The sequence below is a fragment of the Mastacembelus armatus genome, chromosome 17 (assembly GCF_900324485.2).
Source record: "Mastacembelus armatus chromosome 17, fMasArm1.2, whole genome shotgun sequence".
Taxonomy (NCBI): Eukaryota; Metazoa; Chordata; class Actinopteri; order Synbranchiformes; family Mastacembelidae; genus Mastacembelus; species Mastacembelus armatus.
The window spans coordinates 6,250,654-6,276,114 of record NC_046649.1 but is presented as its reverse complement, the minus strand read 5'-3'; the positions used below and the strand labels follow the sequence as shown (position 1 = coordinate 6,276,114).

The window sequence follows — 25,461 nt, the reverse complement described above, 5'->3', positions numbered from 1 at the left end:
TCTTGATAAGTACATTAAAGATTTAGAATAGTAAATATGTCATGTGACTTATAACTGATACTATAATATTAATAATAATACTTTTATTTATAAGGCACTTTAAAAACAGCAACAACTGACACAAAGTGCCATACACCATATCAAACACATGAACATAAACAGGTTGGCTTGTTGCTGCCAGATTTATTAAAAACACACAAGCAGATGATGTAATGATGAGGAAGCTACAATACTAAACAACTCAATCACAGATTTGTACAATTATTCATAAATGACGATCTGCACATCCCTCATGTGGACTGGAATTTCTTATTGCTTACTGAATTCTTCTGCTCTGGTTTGGTAACCTGGTAGATATGTAAGCATACAAATGTGTACAGGATTATCATCTGCTAAAATACAGTACTGTATATAACTATTTACTTGCCAGCAAAAGAACACTGAAAAATGCCCAGTTAAGCTGGCATTGTCCTTGTGCTTGTTTGGATGTAGTGTTTAAAATAAAAATAATATTCTGTCCTCCTAGCAACCCATGAACTGTTAAGTAAATCTTAATGTCACCCGGAAAAAGAATGTACATTACCACTGATTTTCTCAAGGTGTATTGTGCTGATCCTCGAGGATCAATCTCACATCCCCTGTGACTGCCAGACTCTACATATGGTGAGCCAAAATTGTTACACTAATGCATGTCCTTTTCTTAGGAAAAGGGGCAACCTTAATGTGTTATTTTGTCATTTAAATCATTATCAAACTATGCACAATCACACTGCCTTATACTTTTAAAAAAACAGTGTGAGGCAACTGGTGCACAGCAGGACAAAAGGAGACAGCACTTAATAAAGTGCTGAATGACAAATGTTCACATTCAAGTGACAAAGCTCTACTAGACTTCTAAAATTATGATGTGAGCAAAGTTATAAATTAGGAAATAGCTGGATTCACTAAGACAGTTAATATATATACCTTATAGTGAATACCCTCTATGTTGACACTGTCTATGGTCTTGTTGTTCCTATTTTCAGTAAGTGCCTGATGACACTAAAATCAAATTAAACTCAAATGCATCTTTGTCTTCACTGGGAGCATTCATATAAACAATTGGTTGAAATAGAAATTTTCTACAACATCCATTTATTCTTTTAAGTTCCTTTTATGGTAACTTTTCTTATAGTCATAAAAATGAAAATTAAACCATAACACTTTAGGGTGCAGGAATTATTTCTACAATAGGTATGATGTGTCTGCAGCCTAGGGATGCAGAGCAGGGCCTGCTCATGCCCATAATTTCCAACCTTGTCATGCTCTTTCAGTGGGTGAGAGGCACTCTGGAAAGTCACGCTGGATCTTATGGTTGAACAGGATCTGGCAGCTACCATAGGGACTAGGTTCATTTTGTTTTTGTTTGGTTTTAAATCTACTGTTACTATAGAAACACTGAGGGAAATTATGCCTCTTTTGCTATCCATCTTATAGTGGAAAAGTGAGGGAGCCAGTGAACCAACAAACAGCATATTATTATTAAAAAGATGCTTTATAATGTGAAAAAAATGTATTAACTAGGTTTAGGCATTTTTCTGGTGTGAATTAGTGCAGCTATAAAGGCTTGGTATAGGTAAATGGACATCATCCACAACTCCACCATCCATGAGCCACAGAAAAGCAAGATACACTTTCAGGTTACTTGCAGCCATTATTATATTATTTTTACCCTCATTACGCAACATCCTAACCATCCTGTCTACTTGGGCAAACAAGAGTAGTGCAGTGTTTAATAGGATCCATTCATGCTTGTGCAATGTTTGGCCTTCATAGCAATTGTCACACAGCATAGAAGAGTCCCTAATTCTTCAGCCAGGCCTTCAATGTTTCCTACTGATGCCTTATTATTTGCAGCTGTGCACAAGGAGACTACAAAAGTATTGATTGTAAATACTCAGGGGAACAGTTACAGAAATGTAAGCTCTAGGCTTCAGCAAGAATTGGAATGTTTGAAAAAATAGACCAAAAAAAAAATCCTGCATTTTAGTCTCTTTTTATTCTCTTTACTTTGTTCTGCTGCTATTATTTTAATAAAGAATGTCTGTGGTGTCTGGCCAGGATAAAAGGAACATATTTCTGCATGACCAGACACACAAACACAAGCACATACACAAGCAATACATAACATAAAGAACATTATTTCATACAGGGTTGACCTCCATCTAGTGGCCAAACTGATTATGCTTGAAATGCATTAGGATTCATGACTGAATGCCTGGAACATCAAATCAGTGATGAAACTCAACTAGACCAGAGGAGGCTACAGAGGCTAGAACAGAATTTATGAAACACTCAGTTTAGAAAATGTAAATGTAAAAACATGGTGGTGCTGCAAATATACAATAACATCACCACACCATGGTGCACTCTAACCACGTATTACCACATATTTATTTTTCCTAGTAACTGTTTGTCGTTTCACTTTTATTTAGCGATAAATCTGCTAATCCTAATATAAATGGCAAAGTATTTGATTATTAAAGAGGATGGCACAGTAAACGCCTCACAGCTGCTATGACATTTTACGTTAAATTACTTTTAAATGAAATATAAATAGTAATTATAGTCATATAATTTTCATTTGAAAAGAATTAAACCAAAGAAATAATACTCTTTAGCTAGAAGGAGCAGTGGTGTCCTGCAGTGTATCTTCCAATGTTGCACTGAAAACTGGCCTAGAATGCTGCATAAAAAGTGGCAAAAAAGAATAAATACAATAAGTAAAAACTACACAAGCTTGGTGTATCTAATTACCAGCTGAGTGTAGCTTATGATCCAAGATAGTGACTGCAAGATAAGCTCTGCAAAATAGGTAGAAATACAGTGGAGGTTTCCCAAGAATGGAGAGATAAACAAAACTATACAGATAATTTCGATAACATCATCAACAATAACTGAATGCAGAGTAGTAATTAAACATGGTCACGATGGAGGGTCAAAAGAATTCAGTTTCCTATGTTTCAAACCCAGCATCAAATAAAAACCAGTGAACTCTATGTTTCCTGAGCAGCCTCTGCCATTTGCAGCAACACTGGCCAAACGTGATGAAAGCAACAACCTTTAGTGTGTTGCCTCTATCACTAAGCCCGAGGTCTGCATTACTGACAGCACTGCAGCTATGTGCTGTGGCTGGCTCTTGTCCTAAGCTCAGTGGGGATATGACCGACCTTTGTCTACAATAACTTAATATTGTTTTTTTGATTATCATGTAAAGTAAAATCATTAATTATCAGTAACATGTCCACCAAAGACCATAATTCACAGGCATGAGAAAAGCTTTACAGCATGCATCAATAAGAGGTGAATGTGTGTAGGAATTCTATTCAATTCAATGAAACACAGCAGCAATTAAAATTTGAACTTTCTAAATGTCAGTTTTTTAGTCGCAAACAAGAAAATGACCTATCCTTATACGAAGGTGAGAGAGTTATACTAAGAGTGCTGAGCAGTTGCTTACAATGCTGTTTATATGTCTTAATTTACACTTCTAACGCAGCTTTTGTGACCAGACAAGATTCAAATGTGGAGCTGGTTTTTTTTCAAGGTTAATTTAAGGTTAACTCCTAATATATGTTTTCATTTGTTCACTTTCTTCTTAAAAAAACTATATCTCATTAAACTGTTCATCTCTGTCTGTGTCATCTGAGTTTGGTTGCACAAGTTTTCTGTCAAAAGGACTTGAGCTAAATGTGGTAATTAGCCACTTCATTATCTTGTTTGGAAAGTAGCTCTAAACTGAAAGTGTGCTCGTTTCAGTCTCCTGGGCTTTTCATGCAGACAAGATTTACTGTGTTGCACTTATTATTCAGTCTGGTCTTATTCTCTGCAGCAGTTCAAAGCAGTTTTATCTTTATGCCACAGGTAGAGAGTGAACATGAGCATCAGTAGACATAAGGACCAAACTCTTTTATTGGTGTTTTAATGATTGATACAATTTAAACAGTTCATTATAAACAGCAGTGGATTTCTGAGCAGAGGTGTAGTTTTAGATATACTGAGGAGAACATTCCTTAAATGTTCTATTTGTGTTTGTATTTTTAGATTTTAGTTTTTGGCTAATGGCTGAATTATATTTTCAGCCACTTAAAAAAAGACCAATTACTTCATGGAAATTACTGTGGAAGACAACTACTTATCAGACCCTACTGTCTCGTTTCTCTTATAAAAATATGAAATCAAAAAATACTGGGCATCAGACTAAAGCACAGCATGTGTAACTGTTTAACTGTAACCACTCAGGCTTGTACAACATAAATTCAAAAAACAAATCAAAACAATAATACAGAAGACGTGATTGAAAGTTGATTGAAAGTATCAAGCAGAAAATCAGAAATGTCTTCAAATGTGGTATGGCATGTAATATTCAAAGACAGTAAGCAGACGGCATGTTTTCTGTGCAGGGAACACAACAATTACATTCAGTTACAAAGAGTAACAATTAACACTGCGGCGTAACGCACAGACTAAAATCAGACAATATGCACATCCTGGGAATGTGTGTTAAGGAAAACGACAGCAGGGTTATGGAGGTCACCTACATCCCCTGCATACTCCTGCAGCAGACAGAAAGAAAAATGAGCATAATCACTAAAGCATATCCTTAATAATGGTATTTTTGAATAGGACGGTGAATAATAGAATAGTGACAGATATTCTAATGGGGGCTTACATTGAGCCTTGCTTTCATTTCCTTAACTTGTCTTGTCACAGGATCTCGCTCTAGAAACACAATGTGAGGATCAGATATATTTAATGCATTTACCAATATTTCATTGATGTTTTGAATAGGTTAGTGGCATGATTCGGTCCAGATGTGATACTTACTGTGTAGTTTCCACATTTTTCGTGCCACTATAGCCAAGCCCACAAGCAGCATTAAAGATGTGCATACCAGCAAAGACTCCAAGATGTGACTAAAACACAAAAATACACACTGGTGTGGAGAGATAGTCTAGCTTCAAGTGCAGCTCATGTATATGCTGCATCTATTCATGAACAGCAACATGACAGCCAAGGTGATGATGAACGATACGACCGTGAACTCCAACACGATGGTATAGGTAAGCATTCGTCACATCAAACATGGAAGCCACTTTTTAAAAAATGTATATTCAAGTTAAAACATAAATACAAACGCCGCTGGAAACGACAATGATGAAGTTCTTCATTCTCACCTGTGACTGTTCCAGGACTCTTTAGTGATGGGTTTGGGTGGAGGCAGGTGTGCAACAGACTGATTTGGCATAGGTGGAGATGTCACAGATGCCATTGCTGAAGAAAATGAGAATATACACAAGACAGAAAACAACATGTCCTATGATAAGTGAAATACTGCTTGTAGCTGTAACCACAGAGTTCATAACATCAATATTTGTAATACAGTAAGTGACTTGTAATAATCAATACTTTGTGCAGCTGGAGACCTGAGAGCACCTGCCATCTGTCACAAGCACATATTGATCTTTAAAGCTGCACTTGGCTACTTTTCATTTCAGCAGCTACAAACTGTCATGGTGAAAGGTCATGTAGTCAGAAAACTGTGCTTCTTTTCATATCTACAATACCTGCTTTAAGTAGTTTCCAGTGACATTCAGCAGCAAGTCAGAAATCATCTAAATGGCAGACAGTAAACTGATTTGTCAGGTCTCCAGGCTCAAAATGTTTTAATTTATATTTTTATATTAACAGTGACTATTCAAATGACGGTGTGATGTGAAAGTGATCACTGACAGTGACAAACTCAAATTATTTATTACAGAACTGTGTTTTGATCCAGTTTAACTGGCCTCATGAACCTTATGCCCCTGCCACATCAGTCAGCTTTTGGCAGAGAGAAGGCTCTAATAATAATAAAAGTTACTCAATACTATTAGGCAGCACCAAACAGCTGGCAAAGTTAGTTAACTGTTGAACAAAGCAGAACATTTAGCAGTTTATCAGCTGAATATATATATATATTCTTTCTTTTCTTTTCTTTTTTTGGTAGACACCAAAACAGAGCTAAAAGAAAAGTATATATTGACATTTACCAAGGGTCAGAAACACAATTTCAGTGGCTGCTCATTGCATGTGTACAGTTGTTTGCTAAAGCATTTGGCATTTCAGCTTAATAAGGAAACAATACATCTGTGTTGTGTTCACTTGTTGTACTGCTCTCTGAAAAACAATAAAATACAATGTATTGCAAAAATTAGACAGGAAAGAATTAATCAAAACACACACACACACACACACACACACACACACACACACACATACACGCACACAAACACACACATATCTCTCTCTTATATGCATAACATTTTTTTTATTTAAAAGCTTTTTATCAACCTACTAGTCAAGGGTTGTGGTGTGACCAGCACCTGCACGGCTATCTGCCGCTGTCCCGCAGAACACCAGTACCAACCAGTATCTCTCATCTGCAGCTTCTTTAAAGTTACAGTGAAAGCCCCAGTTCTGTCATCTTTGATGGCCACTGAAGTGTCTTCGTAGCTCCCTTCAGAACCCGTGTGCAGACAGGAACTCCAGTCTCCACTCCGACACCACTTCTTCTCACTTCCTCTGTAGGCAAACAGTCACAGGTTAGTTAGTGAAGGCTGAGTGTCCTTCAAGATTTTCAACGATTTCAAACTATTTTCCTCAGGCTCAGGTTTACTGGTGTGATTGTAATTTTGTTTTGATAACGCTGACCAAGTATGGATTGGAAAATCAAATACCTGTATCTCTCACTGTAGAGGCATTCGGCTGTGACACTACTCCCTTCTTCCCCAGTTAGGTGGCTGTTCACCACAGACATACCTGCAAGAAAAAATAAATAAAACATACAGGGTATAGAGTATACTGACAGCTCACATTTAAAATGTGACTAATTTGAAATACATGAATGTTTGTTTTGTTTTTTTTTTCATTATAGTGCAATACAGTTTTATCAGTTCAAACTCAACCCATTACTCACCATGGATGACCTTGATGTTAGTGTAAGCAACAACATCAGCACTCCATAAACCACCGACCTCCACACCACACATGTACCACCCAGATTCATCCTCCTTCAGGTCATTTAAGGTTACTGTGAACACCAGGTGGACCGGGTCATCCAAAATGCTCACTTTGTCTTTGGCCAGATTAGCTGAATTGGGGTCATCTGTGCGGGCTAAGCTGGAGCAGAACTCCCTCATTTTTCCCCGACACCAGTATTTCACATAGGTGGCATACTGAGGCTCGTAATGACAGGGGACTGTGAGGGATCGGCCCTCTAGGACCGCAAACTCATCCACCGTAGTTACTCCACAAAGGAAACCTGATGGAAAGTGGAAATGATTGAATGCTGAACTCAAACTTTCAGTCATGCTGCAGCCACAACAGAAGCTATTCACATTTGGACATTTCTTATCTATGACTGAACTTCATGGGAAAGTGGCCTCCAGCAATACTTGGACCACATTTATAGTTTCAGTTTCCTCTGTAACAAAATTATTTCTTCTGCTTTCACTTCCCTCTCCATACTTCTCATTCCAAAATTGGATTATCCCACTATAATACAGATTTGGGAGGACAAATATAACAGGCTTTTGAAGACTTGACAAAATAAACATCAAAAATACACTTGCCAAAAGGGAAAACAGTACATAAACTAGGATTTTTTGAGGGGAAAAAAAGCCTTTTAGAGTACCTTGAAAAAAATGCAACTTTAACAACTAGCTTCAATAATGATTAATACTGAAAAGTAATCAGGTGAAGTGAAGTGATGCATAAGAAACCTCGTACAGTGTACAATAGCACAAGTATTTTGAAAAAGTACAAGAAGAAAGTGTATGGGTTGCAGATATAGATATAGAACTCCTTTTTGTTATTCGTTATCTGCAGAAAAAAAAAACAGTTGCAAAAGTAAACTGTACAACACTGATCAGTATATAACCTCAGTTAAAATAGTTATTACCTGGAATCCAAGATAATAGGCTGAGGGTGAATATGAAGAGTTGTGGCATGTTTCAGAGTCAGTTTGAGGTTTACCAAGTAAATTGTTTCCCTTGTGTAAACACAGACTTCAGGTTCCGCTAAGTTCCAACTTCCTCTTGATCATGTGACCATATGTTGGCTCCAGATGTTCCAGATGTTAACTATGTAGATGCCAGTTATATTTTAATTGTAGATTATGTTTATTCTTAGGTCCTCCCTGTATGGAGTAACACTCCAAAATTACATTATACTCAATAAAGCAAAACATTAGGATAATTTTTCATCATATCACTGTCATATCTCCTATTTTTATTACTCCAGTATTTGCCACCTTTGTAATAACCCATTCTCCCAGGCAAAATGCTGTGTACATTATGCAGAGAATTAATTTGGCAAGCTACAATAAAATTATTTGATTTTGATGCCTGAGAACTTTGGATGTGGTCCAGTCTTCATTTGTTGGATTAAGCTTCTGGATTCAGTCGCTGAATTAACAATTTTTCCAATCCTCCTAATTTGCTCTGTGGACTTTAGGATGTCCCTAAGTCCTCTTTTTTGCTTTGGCTACAAAGCCTTTTATGGTCATCCATTTCCTGGAAAAATGCTGGCAGATCTCAGAAACGAAACTTAACTTTTACTAAAGAAGTTCCACCCACTGATGTGTCAGTGTCCCAACATTTCTTTTAGAGAATGTTATTTTTATCGTACTCAGTGATGTCAAGCCATTTTATTTCAGAGTAAAATATTACACATTTTAATACACTTCATTAATTTAACAGCTTTAATAACTGTGTATATTAACATTTGAAAAAGCCCTGTTCAGTGTGCTTTAGTCACCTCTACGTGGACTAGCCACAACATTAAAGTGCGGCTTAAATATAAATAAAATCAGTAAGTCAAAATTACATACAACAGTATAATATACAATAGTAAACCTGTAACATGGGCCATTATGTAAATAATAGGTTGAGAAATGTTGATGATATTTAATTAAATATTCTTTTGAATGGCTTTTACTGGTAACATTTTTAGAGTGGTAGCACTGCTCAAGTATATGATCTGAATACTTATTACACAACTGACTAAACAGCTTCTCATGCCCTGCATCCAGGACAAGACACTCAATACTTAGTGTAATAAGGTGAATGTTATAGACCTCATCCAACCTTTTTCAACTCTTTGTTTAGATTTTTCTGGCCAAATATATTCCATTTTCAGTTTACAGCATCACCATTCTTACTACTCTACTATTTATTACTTTTACCCTTTCCAAAAGGACAGGTGCTAATGTCATCCATTTAATATGGAGAGCTAGGTAGATAGGCTACCTGTCTCTGTCTATTAAATCAAAACAGGAAGAGATTTAAAGCTGACCTTTACAGGAGAAATCTGGGGTGCCAATTTAATTTGGTCTATTTTTCATCTCTGTGTGAAAGGTACTTTCATATACAGTTCAAATTGGCCTTTTACAGTCAGAACCTTCAGACCAAACCAGCTAAAATACGCCCTCAGGTCAATGCATTCTGTGACAAATGTAAGTGTGCATTGGTAATGCCCCAGTTTAAAGCTGTTCAGCTGCAATGTGTCTGACTCTATCAGTTATTCCAGAGCAAGTAATAGAAGCAAATGTGTTTATTGCTCTGGGGTGCAATGTTCTTGCTTTTGCCTCTCTTGGCAGCAATATGGCAGCAGGCCCGCTGCACAAGTATATGGCCTCTGCCCCCCACACACTTAATTTCAGCTTACTGTAGCATCAACTGAAGAAATAGCGCATTCTGTGGGGTGCTACAAACTATGTACAGTTGTGGAAGAAATTTTCAGGTATTTTACTAAACGAGTAAAAGCGTTACAAAAAAATAATTTGTCACAATTTAAATGCATTCAAAACTTTAGTTAGTGTTAGTATTGTGAGAAAAATAACAATCAAAACAAATGCACTCATGCAGAAGCACTCCTTTCAAAGATTATATTTTATATAATTTCTTACATTATGAGATTATTATTTTTTATGATACATTAACGTGTACGCCGGTTTTAATGATGCAACTGCTCAGGGTAGTAATCATTATAATTACTCTGTTTTCTGCTGGCTAGTTTAATTACTAACTAAAACAAAAATATTGTGTATATATCTCGCTCTAAATGAAGAGTAGTGGAAATACACATCTGCATAAAAACAGAAATACTTCTCAAAATGTGTGTAACTTTCCATCACTGGATACTAAGCCTTCTTTTTTCTTCTGCTATTTTCCATTATAATCTGGATGTAGCATTTTTCTTATTACTCAAAATAGAAATAATTTCTCATTACAATATCCAGTTGTTAATTTAAATACTCCACCAACTCTGACACAGAGTCCGATTGCATACAGTGGCAAAAAAAAGTAAGGGAACTCTTTTTGTAATTACCTGGACTTATGAATAAATTGGTCCAAAATGGTCAGGTGGTCTTCTATGTTACAATAAGAAACAAAACACAATTTATTTTAATCTTATGAAAAACAACTTGTTTTTTTCTTGTCCAGAAAAAGCATGCAAACCCCTGACATGAACAGATGAAACTGGAGTAAGGAGTTAGGAAACCTGAAGTCCAACCAACAAAATTAAATTGGGAGTGTGGCAGTGTGAGTTACAGCTACTTCAACTTAAAATGTTGCTATTACAAGAAGTATTTACTGGTGCAAAAAAAAAAAAAAAAAAAAAAGATGTCAGAAGACTTACGATCGAAAACTGTTGATTTGCATAAGCTGGAAAAGAGTAGAGTAATCTCAGAGTTCAGATATTCATCATTCCACAGTTAGACAAACCATCTGTAAATGGAGATGATTTAGTGCTGTGTCTACTGTGCTTAGAACTGGGCATCCAGCTGTCTCCAAAGGCACAATGCAGAATGCTTAATGAGGTTGAAAAAAAGCCCAGAGCAGACACCTACAGACTTAAATGAATCACTTTCACTGGTTAATATCTGTGCTCACATGATGCATGGCTACATGGAACTGCTGCTCTCAAAATCAAACAAACAAACAAAACAACTCTGCACCTGACATCTGCCATAGCACACCTTGACAAAGAACAACATTACTGAGAAAATATGCTGCGGACTGATGAAACAAAGGTATACTTTTGGAGAGAAAATATGCAGCAGTACATATGGTGTGAAAAGGGCACTGCATACAAAAATGAACATTCATGGCAAAAATGGGCCATAGGGAGCATCATAGATGTTACTGACTCTGGGCCTGGAAAGCTGCCGCGATCAAAGAGGAATTAAATTCCAAAAGTTTTTCAAGGTACTATATCTTACAGGGTAACACCAGGGTGACTATCTGCCAACTGAAGTTCAGCAGAATGTGGGCGATGCAGTTGGACAATGACTCTAAATCTACTACTTAACAACTTCAGACAAATAAAACCAACCTTTTGAGGTGGCCCAGACTTTCACCCAATAGAGATGCTGTGGAAGAAGAAGGTTCACACCAAACATCCAAGTTTGTAACAAAGAACCAGTTCACTCCTTATGACCAGCACTGGAACTGTTCAATGGGTGTGTCCAGCAAAGATACAAAAGACTATAATTGTTTATTATCTTAAACACATTGTGGTTATCTAAACTTCTGACCAATAGCACATGGTGATAGCCTTGATTCATGATTTCAAAAAGGAAAGCAGTAGACCTGCTCTGCATACAAACTGCAAAGCACCACAGGCTTAAAGCTGCTTCTAGTCAAGAACACGTCTGACAAGAAGCTGCAAATGGCACTGATGTTATCAGCACTTGGTCTTCTGGATGTGGAAGAACAAAGGAAGAGACAGAGATGAAAAACAAGGAGAAACCACATAAAATGAGTGAAATCATAGATACTTCAGTGACCTGCTAAGCTCCTTGGTTCCCAAATGGTGTGCTATGAAACAAGTACAGCTGTGCCATGTGATTATGTGACAACCACATGTACCTTTGCAAAATTTTGCTATGTCATTGCTCCCTCTTTTCACTTCCATTTAGCTTCAGTGTTGTGATCTGTGTGGTTTAAATGCTGATTTCAAGTTTCAAATGATTTTTTAAATTTTTAATTAAATGTTTCATAATTAATATAGCTGTCACATTTTATTTGGCACTAGCAAATAAAAAATGTTTACAGAGTGATTATATATTTTAGGCTACAGAGACTTATTTTGCATGGACCTGAATACATACCTTAAGATTTTGACTTGCCCTTTGGTTTGCCTTGGACAGTGAACTCTGATTTAACGATTGAACTCCAGCTGTAATGGAAAACGTATGAGCAGCTGCTAGCAAATGCTACGCTACTTAATATGATGGCAGAAGACACGACACCTGGTCTGCTGAACGGCAAGTTTCATTGTAAAAAGCTTCCAGATGGAAGTTTAGATCTGTTTCCTTACACTAGTTTCTCATGCATTTCTTTATTTCAACAAATTTACAGGTAAATCCTAGTATTTTAAATTTTTTAAATAGACTGACAGCTCTTATATATGTATATATGCCTGTTGATGTACAGGTTTGTGTAAAGAACCATATGTTTACTATTTTGCCGTTATGGACACAATAATGTGTACTCTACCCACTAGCATCTCCCTGAAACTGTCAGTTAACATTTCATTACACCCATTCACAAGGTCACCATTTCAGTTTTTATTTCTTTGCCTCAGTGCAAAAAAGGGAATGCTTTACAAATTTTACATTTAAAAAAAGACCAAAATCAACCATTATCGGCAAGAAAACTATACTGCATCATGTCACAAAATGCAGCTACTTCAATGTTGATGGTGCGATGATACAAAAGATGATGTAGAATCATATCTTGAAAGGATGTTTTGATAACTTCCCTGGAAGAAAAGAAAACATAGGACGTAGAAAGGTTGGTGACATCTATGTTATAGACATAATTAAGAAGCAACTGAAAAACAAGAAAATACAAAACTGTTTATAACAAAGCAGAAGCAATTTATAGTATAAGGTGGACATCTCTCTTGCCACATGTTCAATTTGAAGCCAAGAAACAAGTGGCAAGGATGGTTAATTTGAGCATCCACATAACAAGGGTACACATCTTGTTTTATAAGCATACGTACTTATCTTTATATAAACCCATGTATTTCCAATAGAGAGACTCTATACTGATGTATATACACTTATCCATATTAATGTCTTGGATCATTTCTTTTCTGACTGTCATAGTCACAGGTACCAATTACACTGTTAATTAAAATAGGAGATAAGCTCAAACAAGGAACAGTTTAAATTGTTAAAAATAACAGTTAATAAAAAGCTTATCATGAATGTGTCAACTTGACTGTGGCGATGGTACTGAAGAAAACGGAAATTTAAGAACCCAATTTTAAAAAATTCCCCAAATGAGAACTGCATGTGTGAAATACCAACCATCTGAGAAAAGACACTGGGAGCTGGAGGCATGTCTGTTTCAACCAATGAAGTTCATCACAACCAGATGGAGGACAGTGTGAGCGAATAGAAAGTCAGCAAAGGCTCTCTCAGGAGAAATAGACAGGAACTCTCCTTTGTTCTGTGGGTTGATCTGGATACGAAGACACACTGAGAAAAACAAAAGAAGATGATTCTTTCTTTTTTTTTTCCACATTAGACCCATAAATAACACATAAAAGCATCAGGACTACAACCAGATTATTTTCATGATCTTTTCGACATTTTTAATTTTCAGTTTGGCACCAAAATATCACAAATGCAATGGGTTACAAAGATTTAAGCATATAATTTTATCAAGTTCTACTTCAACGTAAGGAAGAGGTTTTTGATCTGAGACTGAATCTCTGCTACTGTGGTTATATTTTAAAGAAGGGTGGATCTGAATTTAAAAATTGCAGTTTGTTTTAACTTCATGAAACCTGGGAATAAGAAGAGTAACATTTGTGATGGTGTGTGATTCATTTCCCCTAGAGCTATGCTGAAGGTCAATATTAAATCCTCTCACTCAGTGAAAACTTGATTGAGTCTAAAAATAAAGTGACACACATTTCCTTTAAAAACTCAGTTAAAGTAGTTCAGGTGCATTGTAGTTCCTGGGGAACTACAATGTGTTATTGATCCACTGTTTTCTACCATTTTCTAACATCAACAGGTGCAATTGAATGCAGCAATCATCACTATTATCATATTAACCCAGCAATCAATCCCACCATGTTCAGCACCAATTGACAGGTGATTCAGTCACAACAATAAGAGCTCTGGATTAAACTATTCTGAAATAAAGTACGAAGCAACACGATGTTGCCAGATTCTAAGGTTCTCCCACCTCAAACTGACCTTCTCTAAGGAAACAACCCATCTTCATGAGGAATTGACTTAGCAGTAATTTAGAAGCAATTGTTTGTGGCGCTGGTTGCTGATATTTTGTGTTATAAATTGTATGACACAAAATATTAAGGGGATACAATAGTTTACACAAAATTGAACATTATAACCTTCATAAGTATAAGGGCTCTTTGTACACGACTGCATTAGTGTGAGCAAGGAGTGCATGAAATAGCCAGTGACTCTAACTCAGTAGAGTAAGTAGGTGGAGGTTTCCATACGTTATTATTTGCTTTATCCTCACGAGCTTCATCTCAAGACATGACACCGAAACATCATGTAAGACAGCGGTAAATCATACCAGCATACAAAGCAGCTGAACAAGTACTTACCTGCGAGAATGAAAGAGCCCACACATGAGATGAAGCCCGACAAAAAGCTGTTGAAGGGGAAGGTGCCAACGAGCAGGCAATACAGGAACTGCAGCGCTCCTGTCAATAGGATGTACAGCAAATATGCATCCACCACCTTCAGCTTGTTGGGCGTCGTGGTGGCGTACTCCTCTAGGAATCGGGAAATAACCGATATGACTGAGTTCGACATGGTTTGGGCCTCCAATGTTTTCACAGTGGGTCAATAACGAGGACTGCACAGCTCGTTTCTCAGTCGAGTGAGTGACGTGTCCTCATCAACCGGAAGCGGACTTGGTGTCACAATGAATGTATTCCGACTGGCTCAGAAAGGGGAACCAAAATAGCCAGTTGTTGGATTCAGGCTACCGAGTGACTATGACCAGTAAAAGCCACATTTTAAATGATCTGTAATGCAGTTATTAGACAATTATAAAACCATTATACCTCATATACATTTTGAAATGTTCTTCTCAAGGTTTAAACTGTACGACAGAAGGTAGTATGTTACACTATTATGTTACTGTTATTACTATTATTATACTACCGCTATAAAATTAATACCAAAGGCTGTCTTTTTGATGTCTCATAGTTAATTTTAGTCTACTGTAAGCCCTCATCTCCCCGAGCTTTTGGTGAATGGTCATCTCCTCACAAGTCCAAAATTAGCCAATGTAATAATCCAGAAACGTATTGTTTCTATATTGTTTATATCCATATTTATCCAATAAAAACTCAATTTTGCATATTTTTTAAAAGGTGATAAAAAATAATAAAAATAGTAATTATTTACGTTATGTAAATATTGAAACAACAAAGCATTCACTCTATGAAAAAAAAATAAGTTGCTGCATTATTGGTTATTTCCTTCATTTACTCAGTTTCAGTCTCTTTAATTTACCTTACATTTTCCTACTATTATTATTTTTATTGCTTTTACTATTTTTGTTTTAATCCCCCAGTCCCCTCATACTTTTTGGACTTTACACATACTTGTCTTTGTCTCTTCATTGGAATAGCTACATGACTGTTCTATGTCATTTGTTTGTAAATGTTCTTTACATATCGTCTAAGAAATAAATACAGAAATAAATAAATAAACTAAATAACGATGAAGACTCTTTGGCTCTGCCCACTGTTGAACACAGAGGTGTAACATTCAGTGAGATGCAAGACTCGCCCATATTTCGAGATGTAGCTGTAATCGTTGATTCTTTGCGCCCGAAAGCGCCCAATTTGTGAATCACAAAGTTTATTGTTGACAATAAAATGCTGCCATTAAGTTACACTGAAAAGCACGTAATATCCGCCTATCGTTGACTGCGGGTTACTTTTTTTTTTTTTGCGTAATGTCGATGCATCTTCTCAGTTGACGATCTTTGCGTTAAACTGAGCCCAGGAATGCTCGCGTTACAAAACAGTGGAAACGAGCTTTAGGTTTAAGAGCCGATACAGAGGGTCGTGTTGTTTACACTGGAGGTACAATATAAACCGGAATAACGTTATGTCAACCAATGGACCCTACGACGACCACAGCTCCAATGGAGAACGACTGTGAGACAGAGTAAGTATGTTGGACAGACAGTTAGCTGAATACAGTAACTATCCGCATATGGGACAATATTTCCCCTGAAACACTGCAGTACATGCTAACTAAACCTACGGAAATTAAGATGTATCAAAACGCTTTCCATGTCGAAGACACGCATTGTAGTAGTATGTCAGTAGTATGCACAGTATTGTAGTGCTGTGTCATTGTAGCCTTCCTGAAATATTTGCATGTAAACAACAGATACTCTCTTATTTTCATATGACACTGACAGTAGTCTTTGAAAAGTCCCAAGTATTTTCGGACATTTTAGAAATGTAGCCGCCAGAGTTTACCTGAAGTGAACTATTTAAATGCCGTGTATCCCTGTTGTAAGAACATTGGGGCTATGACAGGTGAAAGGGCAGGAGAGTGCTACATTGTGTATAATACTGATCGGACAGGACTGAGCCGGCACACCTGACAGGTCATTTTGAACCGGAATTGATCGAAAAGAGGAGCAGAGAAGCAACGTTTTATAAAAAAAAAAAAAAAAACTTTATGTAACAGATTGTCAGAGCTAGAAATATTGTTGTTCTGTGTTTAAAACTTTCTTTGGCCAAAATAGTTATTCATTTTCTGCACGAGACACTTCTAGAAATAATATGAAAAGTGACTGAACCAGGTTTTTTTTTATTATTATTATTCAACGGGACACCATATACCGCCACCAGCATCTATACTGCCAAAAACACAAAAGAACTTGTGGACTTGACTTAATTTGTAGACGGAGAAGACAAATGAAGATGGACGTTTGCTAATTCCGGACACGTGGTTTCAGGCAATGACTCAGCAAATCTGAGTTGCCTGTTGAGTGTATGGTGGTATATGTATCATAAGAGGCTAGAGGTCATCAGAACAAATATTAGTAAATATTAAAAAACTTCATTAAACACTGCCTCACTGGGTTCTGGGCACTAAGTTTGACTGAATGATGCTTATGAAATGTGGCTCACTGGGTGTGTAGCCTTCATGCTCAGTGTAAATAGTGATAATACAACACTGGCTCTGACATAGATTCCTGTCAGGAGTGTTTGTATGCTGCACAGCATTTCCTGTACTGTCTGCCATCACTTCTTTCTTCTCATGTCTTTTCATTTCTCTCTTGTTAGGCCAAGTTCAGTCTGGAGCTGGTGGCCTTCCTGGCGTCCAACTTCCATGTCACTTTTGAAGACTGCAGAGTCAAAGATTCTTGCTTGTAAGAGTGTTTTCACTTCTGCTGGCTTATATAAGCGCTAATATGGAGCCACAAAAGGGACAAAATTCAGCAGCATCTGCACAGCAAGGAGGGACGTCTGGCTGCATTCTGCTGTACAGACCAACACCTCTAATATGACCGTAGACCTCCAGCAAGTGGCTTCCATGAGCTCAGCTGGAGCTCCCAAATCAGTGTACTCTCCTTTCTTTCAATATTCTGTTTTAAAATGAAAAAACAAGAAATTAGTCGTTTTTTGGTTTTGACGTTGTTAAAACAAAATTGGAATAACAACAAAACTGGAAAACAAATCTGATTTCATTGTTTTCCCTTCTTGGTCAGAGACGTTACGTTCCAAGAAGGAAAAAAAGTGGTGGTAATTTGATGGAGCTGAGGTGAGAAAATGGTGAGTTTTGTTTTATTCAGGGGGAGTCGATGATTGTCTATCAGGGAAGATGACATGACAACTGACAGGCTTGGACTGATATTCCAGGTATTGTGCTTATCTGCACATTTTTAAAACACAACCTCGATGCACTATTGGGGTAAATTTAAAACAAGACTGTAAAGTGCAAATATGGCATTGAGGTTAGTCAGCAAGAGCGAAGAAACACCAAACTCTGTTCACTCCGTCAAATTACTGCCGCTTTTTTTTAAATTTCCTGGTACGCAACCTCCAGCCATAGCCAAAACCGGAAAACAAAACAACAAAAGTACATTCTTTGTTTTTGTTATTCCAATTTCATGTCAATGGCGAAACCGAAACACGACTAATTTCGTGGTTTTTTGTTTTCATTTTAAAATGCAACATCTGAAGAACGGAGAGTACACTGTCTGTCTCTCTCCTATTGGGTTTTTTTTCACACAGAACTGAGCTGGTTTGAAGTTAGTTTTTAACTAACTGTGCTAAGCTTAATAACATTATACTGGTTGGGCAGAACTCTGGCTGGTGGAGCAAGTGCTAAATTTGACTCTAGCCCTTAGCTAGGTAGCTAATTAGCAAACCTATGGTTATTGGTAATGTTAGCTAAGTCTCCAGTTATGTGGTGACTGTTTTTGCTTTAGTCCAGAGGCCAGTGTGGCTGCTGCTGCTGCACAAGGACTCATAAACGTGCTGACACAAAATATGCAGCAGCCTCAACACCAGAGTTAATGCTCAGGGCTTGTACCTGTCGATCCTGCTGCTCATGTGTCTGCTGCTGTGGACTTGCTCCAGCTGACCTCTGCCAAAAGCAATGTAAGTTTATTAAGGTTAAAATCTGACATTAACTTCATATCAGCCCAATTCTGTGTGGAAAAAACAGGATAGAGACAGACTTGCTGTTTGGGAACTGCAGGTGAATTCATGCTTGGCAGCGAGAGTCGTCCATGACGAGCCATTTTATCATTAAAATGTACTGCACGACTGTCTGTAATTATCCATTATGACATTTCTCCCAGTGTTAATACTTTTTTCAGTGCCAAAGTTTTTCTTTTCAGCACAAATGCTTTAATGCAAGTGTTTTATTTTTCACTTCTGGTATTGTTGTCAAGTTTATTTTTCAGTGCCAAAGTTTTTATTTTGAGATATTTGTACTTTAATTGAGTATAGCCATTTGCTGGTATTGCATACTTTTACTACGTTCCAGAGGTAAATATTGTACACTTATTTGATCATTTTAATATAAAAAAAAAAATATAAGCATAAGATAAGACTTTATGGAATCCCAAGTGGGAATTCACAACATGTGCAGTGATAATTCAGAAAACATTTAAAGATTGAAAACATATAAATTATAAATTGCATATAAAGTAGATCCACTAGCTCCAACATTAAAATTACACTACATGTCCAATAATGCTTAAAAAATCTAATCAAATAATATAATATGCATTAATCTGTATTGGCTGATACCACAACAATAATTCTGGTATTAGTACATATAGGATTATATTATCATTATATATATATTATTTTTTTGATGTTAATATATTTGTCTTTTTACATACAAAAAAACTATGATTGCAGAACGTCTTTTAGTAACAGAGTGCTTTACAATATGGCATTGATAGTTTTATTTAGGTAAAGCATCTGAGATTCTCCCACCAATAGGAACTAATCACTATACAGTATTTAAGTTGGTAATACTTGGCCATTTTATGAAACGTTGTGTCACTGTCTGCAGCATAAACACAGAGCCTCCTTAACGCTCTACTAATCAGTACACTTCTTCCACTGGTCACAACAGGTATTCAGAATGACCTATGGGCCAGGTTTGTGACTCTACCAAACCAGGATCGAATATGGACTCTAAGCCTCACCAGCAAGGTTGTTCACAAACCTGCAGAACAAGGTACAACCCTGTCTGTCATCATTTGTCAGAAAGGCAACAACTGTCATTTAATGCTTTATGCATTATAATATACTTCCTCTACACTATGTCTTTTCTGTTACCTTCTATTCACCAGCCCATAAGACTCCTCTAGTGATGGTCCATGGCTTTGGAGGAGGGGTAGGCTTGTGGATCAGGAACCTGGATGCACTGAGCCGGTCACGGCCTGTCTACGCCTTTGACCTCCTGGGCTTTGGGAGGAGTTCCAGGCCCCCCTTCCCCTCAGATGCTGCCAAGGCAGAGGAGCAGTTTGTCAGCTCTATTGAACAGTGGAGACAGTCTGTAGGCCTGGAGAACATGATACTGCTGGGACACAGTCTTGGGGGGTACCTGGCTACCTCTTACGCTATCCAGTACCCTTCCAGGTAATAATGCTGATTGGAGATTGTGTAAATCATCAAAATATCATAGGCAGGTAGAGAACCAAACCTGCACCTAAATCTGATTTAGTGTTGAGCATTAAGAACTTTAGTAGATCATGTTCAGTGGAAACTATTAGTAAGGTAAAGATTGCATTTCAGTGTCATACACTACACATGTGTAATGGCTCATACACGAATTCCAAAAAACGACATTGCAGTCGGCCAATGGTAGAATACTTAAACATTTTCATTATCTTATCTCACTGAGCTTCTTTAGTTTATTCAAGTGCTAGCACCAATTAATGGTCACCCTTTGACATTTTGTGAAATACACTCGTCTACTTTCCTGCTGAGATTTAGATACCACCCTTATGTTTATGTGGTAAAAGTGGAGCTACCAGCAGCAGTTAATGAGGTATCCTAGCACAAAGACCCCTGTAAACCCACAGTTTATCTTTATACTTTAGTTTTTGTACACATTAAACATATCAAATAATAGAGTCTGTTAGTAAGAGTAGTATCAATCGTCCCATATCACTCTCAACAATAAAACAAAGAAGCATATTTCCCAAAATCTCAAACTATTAATTTAAATAAACTCAAATAGTGGTTCAAATGATTAAGTGTAAAAGGGTCACTTGTTATGAGAGAATTTTTAACCCTTTCATCTCTTTCAGCTATAAAACATATTTTGGTTTCAAAATAATTGATTCTTAATTGTAGTTAGTCTCACTGCCTTTTCAGCTTGGTATCTACTCAGCACCATGGATATACATGTTAGCTACTTGCACCAAAAGTGATCAAAAAAATTAATATTACTTTCAATCTGTTTTTCTACTAAAACATAGTAAAAGAATCTATGGATTAAAATCTCAAATACTGATATACTGTATTTTCATGTTCTTGACTGTTGTCTCATTAAGCTAGTTAACCTGTCTAGTAAAAATATTCAAAATGATCAATTCAGCCACTGTGGGTGGGAAAGTGTTACCTCCTAGGTTGTAGCCAAAAACTCCAAAAAATCCCAGTTGCAAGGTATATTACAATGTTCTCTGCTTTCTTCATACAGAGTGTCACATCTTATCCTAGTAGACCCGTGGGGTTTCCCTGAGCGACCTGAGACACAGGCCAAGGAGGGTCAAAGTCAGTCGACAGAGGTGGTGAAGAGGCCGCCCCTTCCACGCTGGGTGAAAGCTATTGCAGCAGTGGTTTCCCTCTTCAACCCTCTGGCTGTCATTAGAGCTGCAGGCCCATGGGGTAAGATAGGTTATTGTTTTGTCCAGTAATGTGCTGTGCCACATAATACAAAGTCCATTCATCTTACAGTATGTCACTGACTCAGGTCCAGGCCTGGTGAACAGATTCCGCCCTGATTTCAAAAGTAAATTTGAAGATCTCTTTGATGATGACACAATGACACAGTACATATACCACTGTAATGCACAAAGCCCAAGGCAAGTCAATATATGCTTCCTATGATCATATTTTTAACAGTAAAGCACAATGTCTGCAGTCTCTTACCACTTTGTCCATTTGACCTTTGTCCATTTCCTCTCCTCCTCCCAGTGGAGAAGTGGGTTTCCGGGCCATGTCAGAATCTCTGGGCTGGGCTAAAAGGCCAATGCTGCAGCGGGTTCACCAGCTGCAGCCCTCCCTGCCCCTCACCATGCTATATGGGCAATGGTCCTGGGTGGACAGCTCATCTGGGGACAGAGTTGTTCAGATTAGGAGCCAGGCCCACACTAAAGTGATGGTGAGTAGAAATGTGTCAGTTTCAGTGCGTACATGTCTGACCAAAAATTTAAATCTCATTTGTGTTTGTTTCATTTCTTCAATTATACAGTTTGTATTGAAGTGCTTATCAGAGCACATTCATTTTCAAGAGTTTGGATCAGGAGAAGCAGATAGAAATCCTGATCAGACAGTAGCTAATCATTTATCTTTACTGATATGATTGTTTTTTTTAATTAATCAGTCAGAGTAAGGACACTGACCTCTCTTTGTGTGTACAGCATAGATTTATCCTTAGTTCTAAATAAAATCTGTAGGCTGCACACATATAATTTGGTATGTCGAGAATAAAAACAAGATATAATGTTAAAGGACTGTAGTGATTTGCATTGAAACATGTTGAAACTGTATTTCAACTGTATTGAAATTAAAGCCACTGCATGTTGAAGGAAAACCACTGAATAATGTTTAACACTAGAACCGCCTCAGGGTCATTTTCACCCCCTGCTGCAACATTATGGGCAATTACAAAAATTTAATTTTGTGACAAAGTTGCATATTTTTGTCTATTTTTTTAAAATAATAATTTTATTTTTAATAAATAAAGCCTGACAAAATAAATTTGTAAAATTCAGTTAGTTTATTATTTTTCAAATGCATAGCATTTACAGATTGAAAAGGTCTAATGCACTTTCACATTACTTTATGGTGCACATTTAAATAATATGTTTAAATTAATTTTGGATTAGAAGTGTTAATACAAATTAATGAATAAAGAAATAAATAATGAAGGGAGTGTACTCACTTTCATAGCTTTCTAGCTATCTCTTGCATGCCGCGTTTTGGTAGCACTTAATTGGATATGGTTCAGTTTTCATTTGACTTGTTATTCTAATAACATCAGACAGTAAACATGAACATCACAACATTTAATATTATGTAGACACTGTCAAAAGATGATGGGAATGGGAAAACGGAAAAGTAGGTGCAGTTTTGATGCAGTTGTGGCTTCTGCCTTTATGAATAATTAATAAACACACCAAAACTTATAAACTTACAAAAGAAATTTAGTTTATTTAGTTAATTCTAGTGAGTGCTAGCAACACACAGGTTAGTAGAAAAAAAAGTGGCAGAGCATCGTTCCTGTGCGCTCTGCAGCAAATCCCCACAGTCACTCTACACACAATCAGTATGCACACTGTACACCATCAGACTGCACTCTCCACATACTGCATCCAGGCATTTCATGCATATTTTTATTGTTTTGTTTTTTATTGTTGTTTTTTTTTTTTGGTTTTTTTTTTTTGCACACTTACCCCACCGTTCCTCCTTCTCTGGTGGGCATGCAGTCGCACTATCGCAGTTTGTGGTGGTTAAAAATAACCCCTTGGCAGTTCTAGTGTTAATTTCTTTAATATGTCAAATTTGCTTAAACCAGATTAGGTTATAATAAGCCATTACAGTAGCCTATACAATGTTTCCATATTTAATTTTGAGCTGGTGCCAGGCACTCTAGGCCCCTTAAATTGCATTTAAATAAATATAAAATGTAGTCATATCTCATAACTTTCATCTGTGGCCTACTGTCTCTTTTGCTGCTACAGCTATGTTGCTTTTCCTTACATAAGGTCCATGTAACACTTATCAGTTCAATTTTCCATTTGAGATCAGACAAATAGTTAATTGGAAAATTGGATTCAGTTTTCTACATTACTATTTTTCAGATGTTACATTAGTGTAAAATTAAGTTTTTAACTAGATTTTTCAAATTTCTATCCATGAAAACAGAAAGTTGAAAATTGAAGTATTTTTCATTTCCCAAAAGAATTTCTGCTTCTACTTGCGTGAAGAAGGTAGAGCTTTTTCTCTGTTGCAATGGCAAATCGTAAGCATCTGGCTTTTTATAGTCCTCGTGCACGTGGTTAACTCAGAGTTATTCAGCTCCGAATTCAGGGTTAAGTTTGGAGTTTCTTAAACCTGCTTTCTGAAATAACCCTCTAGTCCCCTGTTCTCCACACAGTGAACAGTAACACTAAGAGCAGCAGTGCAACAATAACACAAAGGCAGCGCTTGCAAGATTGTCACACACAGCTATGAGTGGAGTCTGCATTATTGTGCATTATGTGCTATTTATTAAAAACCAAAATTATTTAAAATAAAATAGAACCTCACAGGTGTGCCACGACTGACACATATGTGGAACAGGTTTAGAAGGTAGCTAATGTTAAGCTGCAACAGGTTTGCCGTGCTGTTATGTTCAGTCCGAATGGAGTTTCAACAGACTTCATACACACTTCTCTCTGTTCGAGATCAGACTTAGAAAAACTGAAACATTTGACTGTCACAAACTAATTACACTTCTTTAGTATTTTGGCATCTTTAGCTGCAGCAGCAACTATTAATAAAGCTTGCTGACCGTTAAAACTCACTTGTGCAGGTGTCTCCATGGAAACCATGAAAAATTATGTTACTGCTGTAACTCCAGAAAACCGCTTTCACATCATTCAGGAAGAAAAAGAATTAAATTAACCAAATTAATTTAACACATCACCTAGCCCTAACAAAGTCACAATGATGTTGTCATGTTACCAGTCTAATCTGCTTTGAAGAGCATAATTTAATTTAATTATGTGGGGTTTTTTCTCTTCAGTAGAGAAACATTTTGTACTTGTAATATTGTACACTGTAGCCACTGATTGTCCTCCTTATCTTTGTTTATCTTATTGACTGCAGCTGATAAACAAAGCCTCTCACCATGTGTATGCCGATCAACCGGAAGAATTCAACAGAGTGGTCGAACATATTTGTAATTCTGTTAACTGACTGTGTGTGTGTTTGTGCGTGTAAAAGGAATGAAAGTAAATAGACAAATAATGTAAAACCTCTGCAGGTGAAGCATAGCAGATGGTGTGTGTTGGGGCATATCGATGCATCATGTACATACTACATACATCACCCTGAATGTAGTTTTATTATTAATTATTTTCATTTTGTAACAAGATATTAATTATATAGGTGTATTTACTGTTATTATGATTTAATTTAGTTGTTAATGTGTTAACATTAAATTAAACTGCTTAATCCACTGCTAAATTATTTTGCTTATTGTTTATATATAGGCATATGTATATTTTAATATTAAGTGTATTACAGAGGTGCAATGCCTATGGATTCGTACTATTTACTTGTGCCTGACATCAACCCTAAAGTAATGTGCGTTATATTTTCTTTAAACCCTGTTTTCCCACTTATACCTTTCTCACTGTATCAAATAAATGTACTTTATACCTAAATAAATGATTTTCTTCAGGTCTGCTATTGTAGCAAATGAGTGATGCACTTTGTAGCCCAACCAGTAGAGGTCAGTAACAAGCGTAACTTCTCTTCGGTTTACACTGTGCCTCAGATCGGTCAGTGAGGGTAAACTTAACAACTTAAACCTAGTAACAGCTATTAATTCATTGGCCTTTATGTTATGTATCTCTTAGACAGCAGTTTATATACACCCAC

The 25,461-nt window shown here is 36.8% G+C and overlaps 3 protein-coding genes across 4 annotated transcripts; 1 reads left to right on the top strand and 2 right to left on the bottom strand.

The window, feature by feature from the left end:
• Positions 1-4,104: 4,104 nt before the first annotated feature.
• On the bottom strand, positions 4,105-8,137 carry pigr (polymeric immunoglobulin receptor). The gene is made up of 8 exons (XM_026314580.1): positions 7,982-8,137; positions 6,998-7,342; positions 6,759-6,840; positions 6,377-6,603; positions 5,217-5,313; positions 4,867-4,955; positions 4,712-4,761; positions 4,105-4,595 (listed from the first exon to the last, which is right to left on the bottom strand). Exons 1-8 carry the CDS (start codon positions 8,028-8,030, stop codon positions 4,512-4,514), a joined length of 1,023 nt encoding a protein of 340 aa, XP_026170365.1. The 5' UTR covers positions 8,031-8,137; the 3' UTR covers positions 4,105-4,511.
• A 4,494-nt stretch (positions 8,138-12,631) lies between these two features.
• On the bottom strand, positions 12,632-15,006 carry dad1 (defender against cell death 1). The gene is made up of 3 exons (XM_026313605.2): positions 14,686-15,006; positions 13,406-13,576; positions 12,632-12,849 (listed from the first exon to the last, which is right to left on the bottom strand). The coding sequence occupies exons 1-2, from the start codon at positions 14,894-14,896 to the stop codon at positions 13,446-13,448; spliced, it is 342 nt and encodes a 113-aa protein (XP_026169390.1). The 5' UTR covers positions 14,897-15,006; the 3' UTR covers positions 12,632-12,849; positions 13,406-13,445.
• A 1,080-nt stretch (positions 15,007-16,086) lies between these two features.
• On the top strand, positions 16,087-25,265 carry abhd4 (abhydrolase domain containing 4, N-acyl phospholipase B). Of its 2 annotated transcripts, XM_026312916.2 has the most exons (8): positions 16,087-16,267; positions 17,404-17,489; positions 19,715-19,819; positions 19,935-20,223; positions 21,290-21,477; positions 21,563-21,674; positions 21,787-21,973; positions 24,685-25,265. In XM_026312916.2, the coding sequence occupies exons 1-8, from the start codon at positions 16,218-16,220 to the stop codon at positions 24,772-24,774; spliced, it is 1,107 nt and encodes a 368-aa protein (XP_026168701.1). In that variant the 5' UTR covers positions 16,087-16,217; the 3' UTR covers positions 24,775-25,265. The 2 variants fall into 2 exon arrangements, with proteins under 2 accessions (XP_026168701.1, XP_026168702.1); XM_026312917.1 differs by lacking the exon at positions 21,563-21,674.
• The last annotated feature ends 196 nt before the right edge of the window (positions 25,266-25,461 follow it).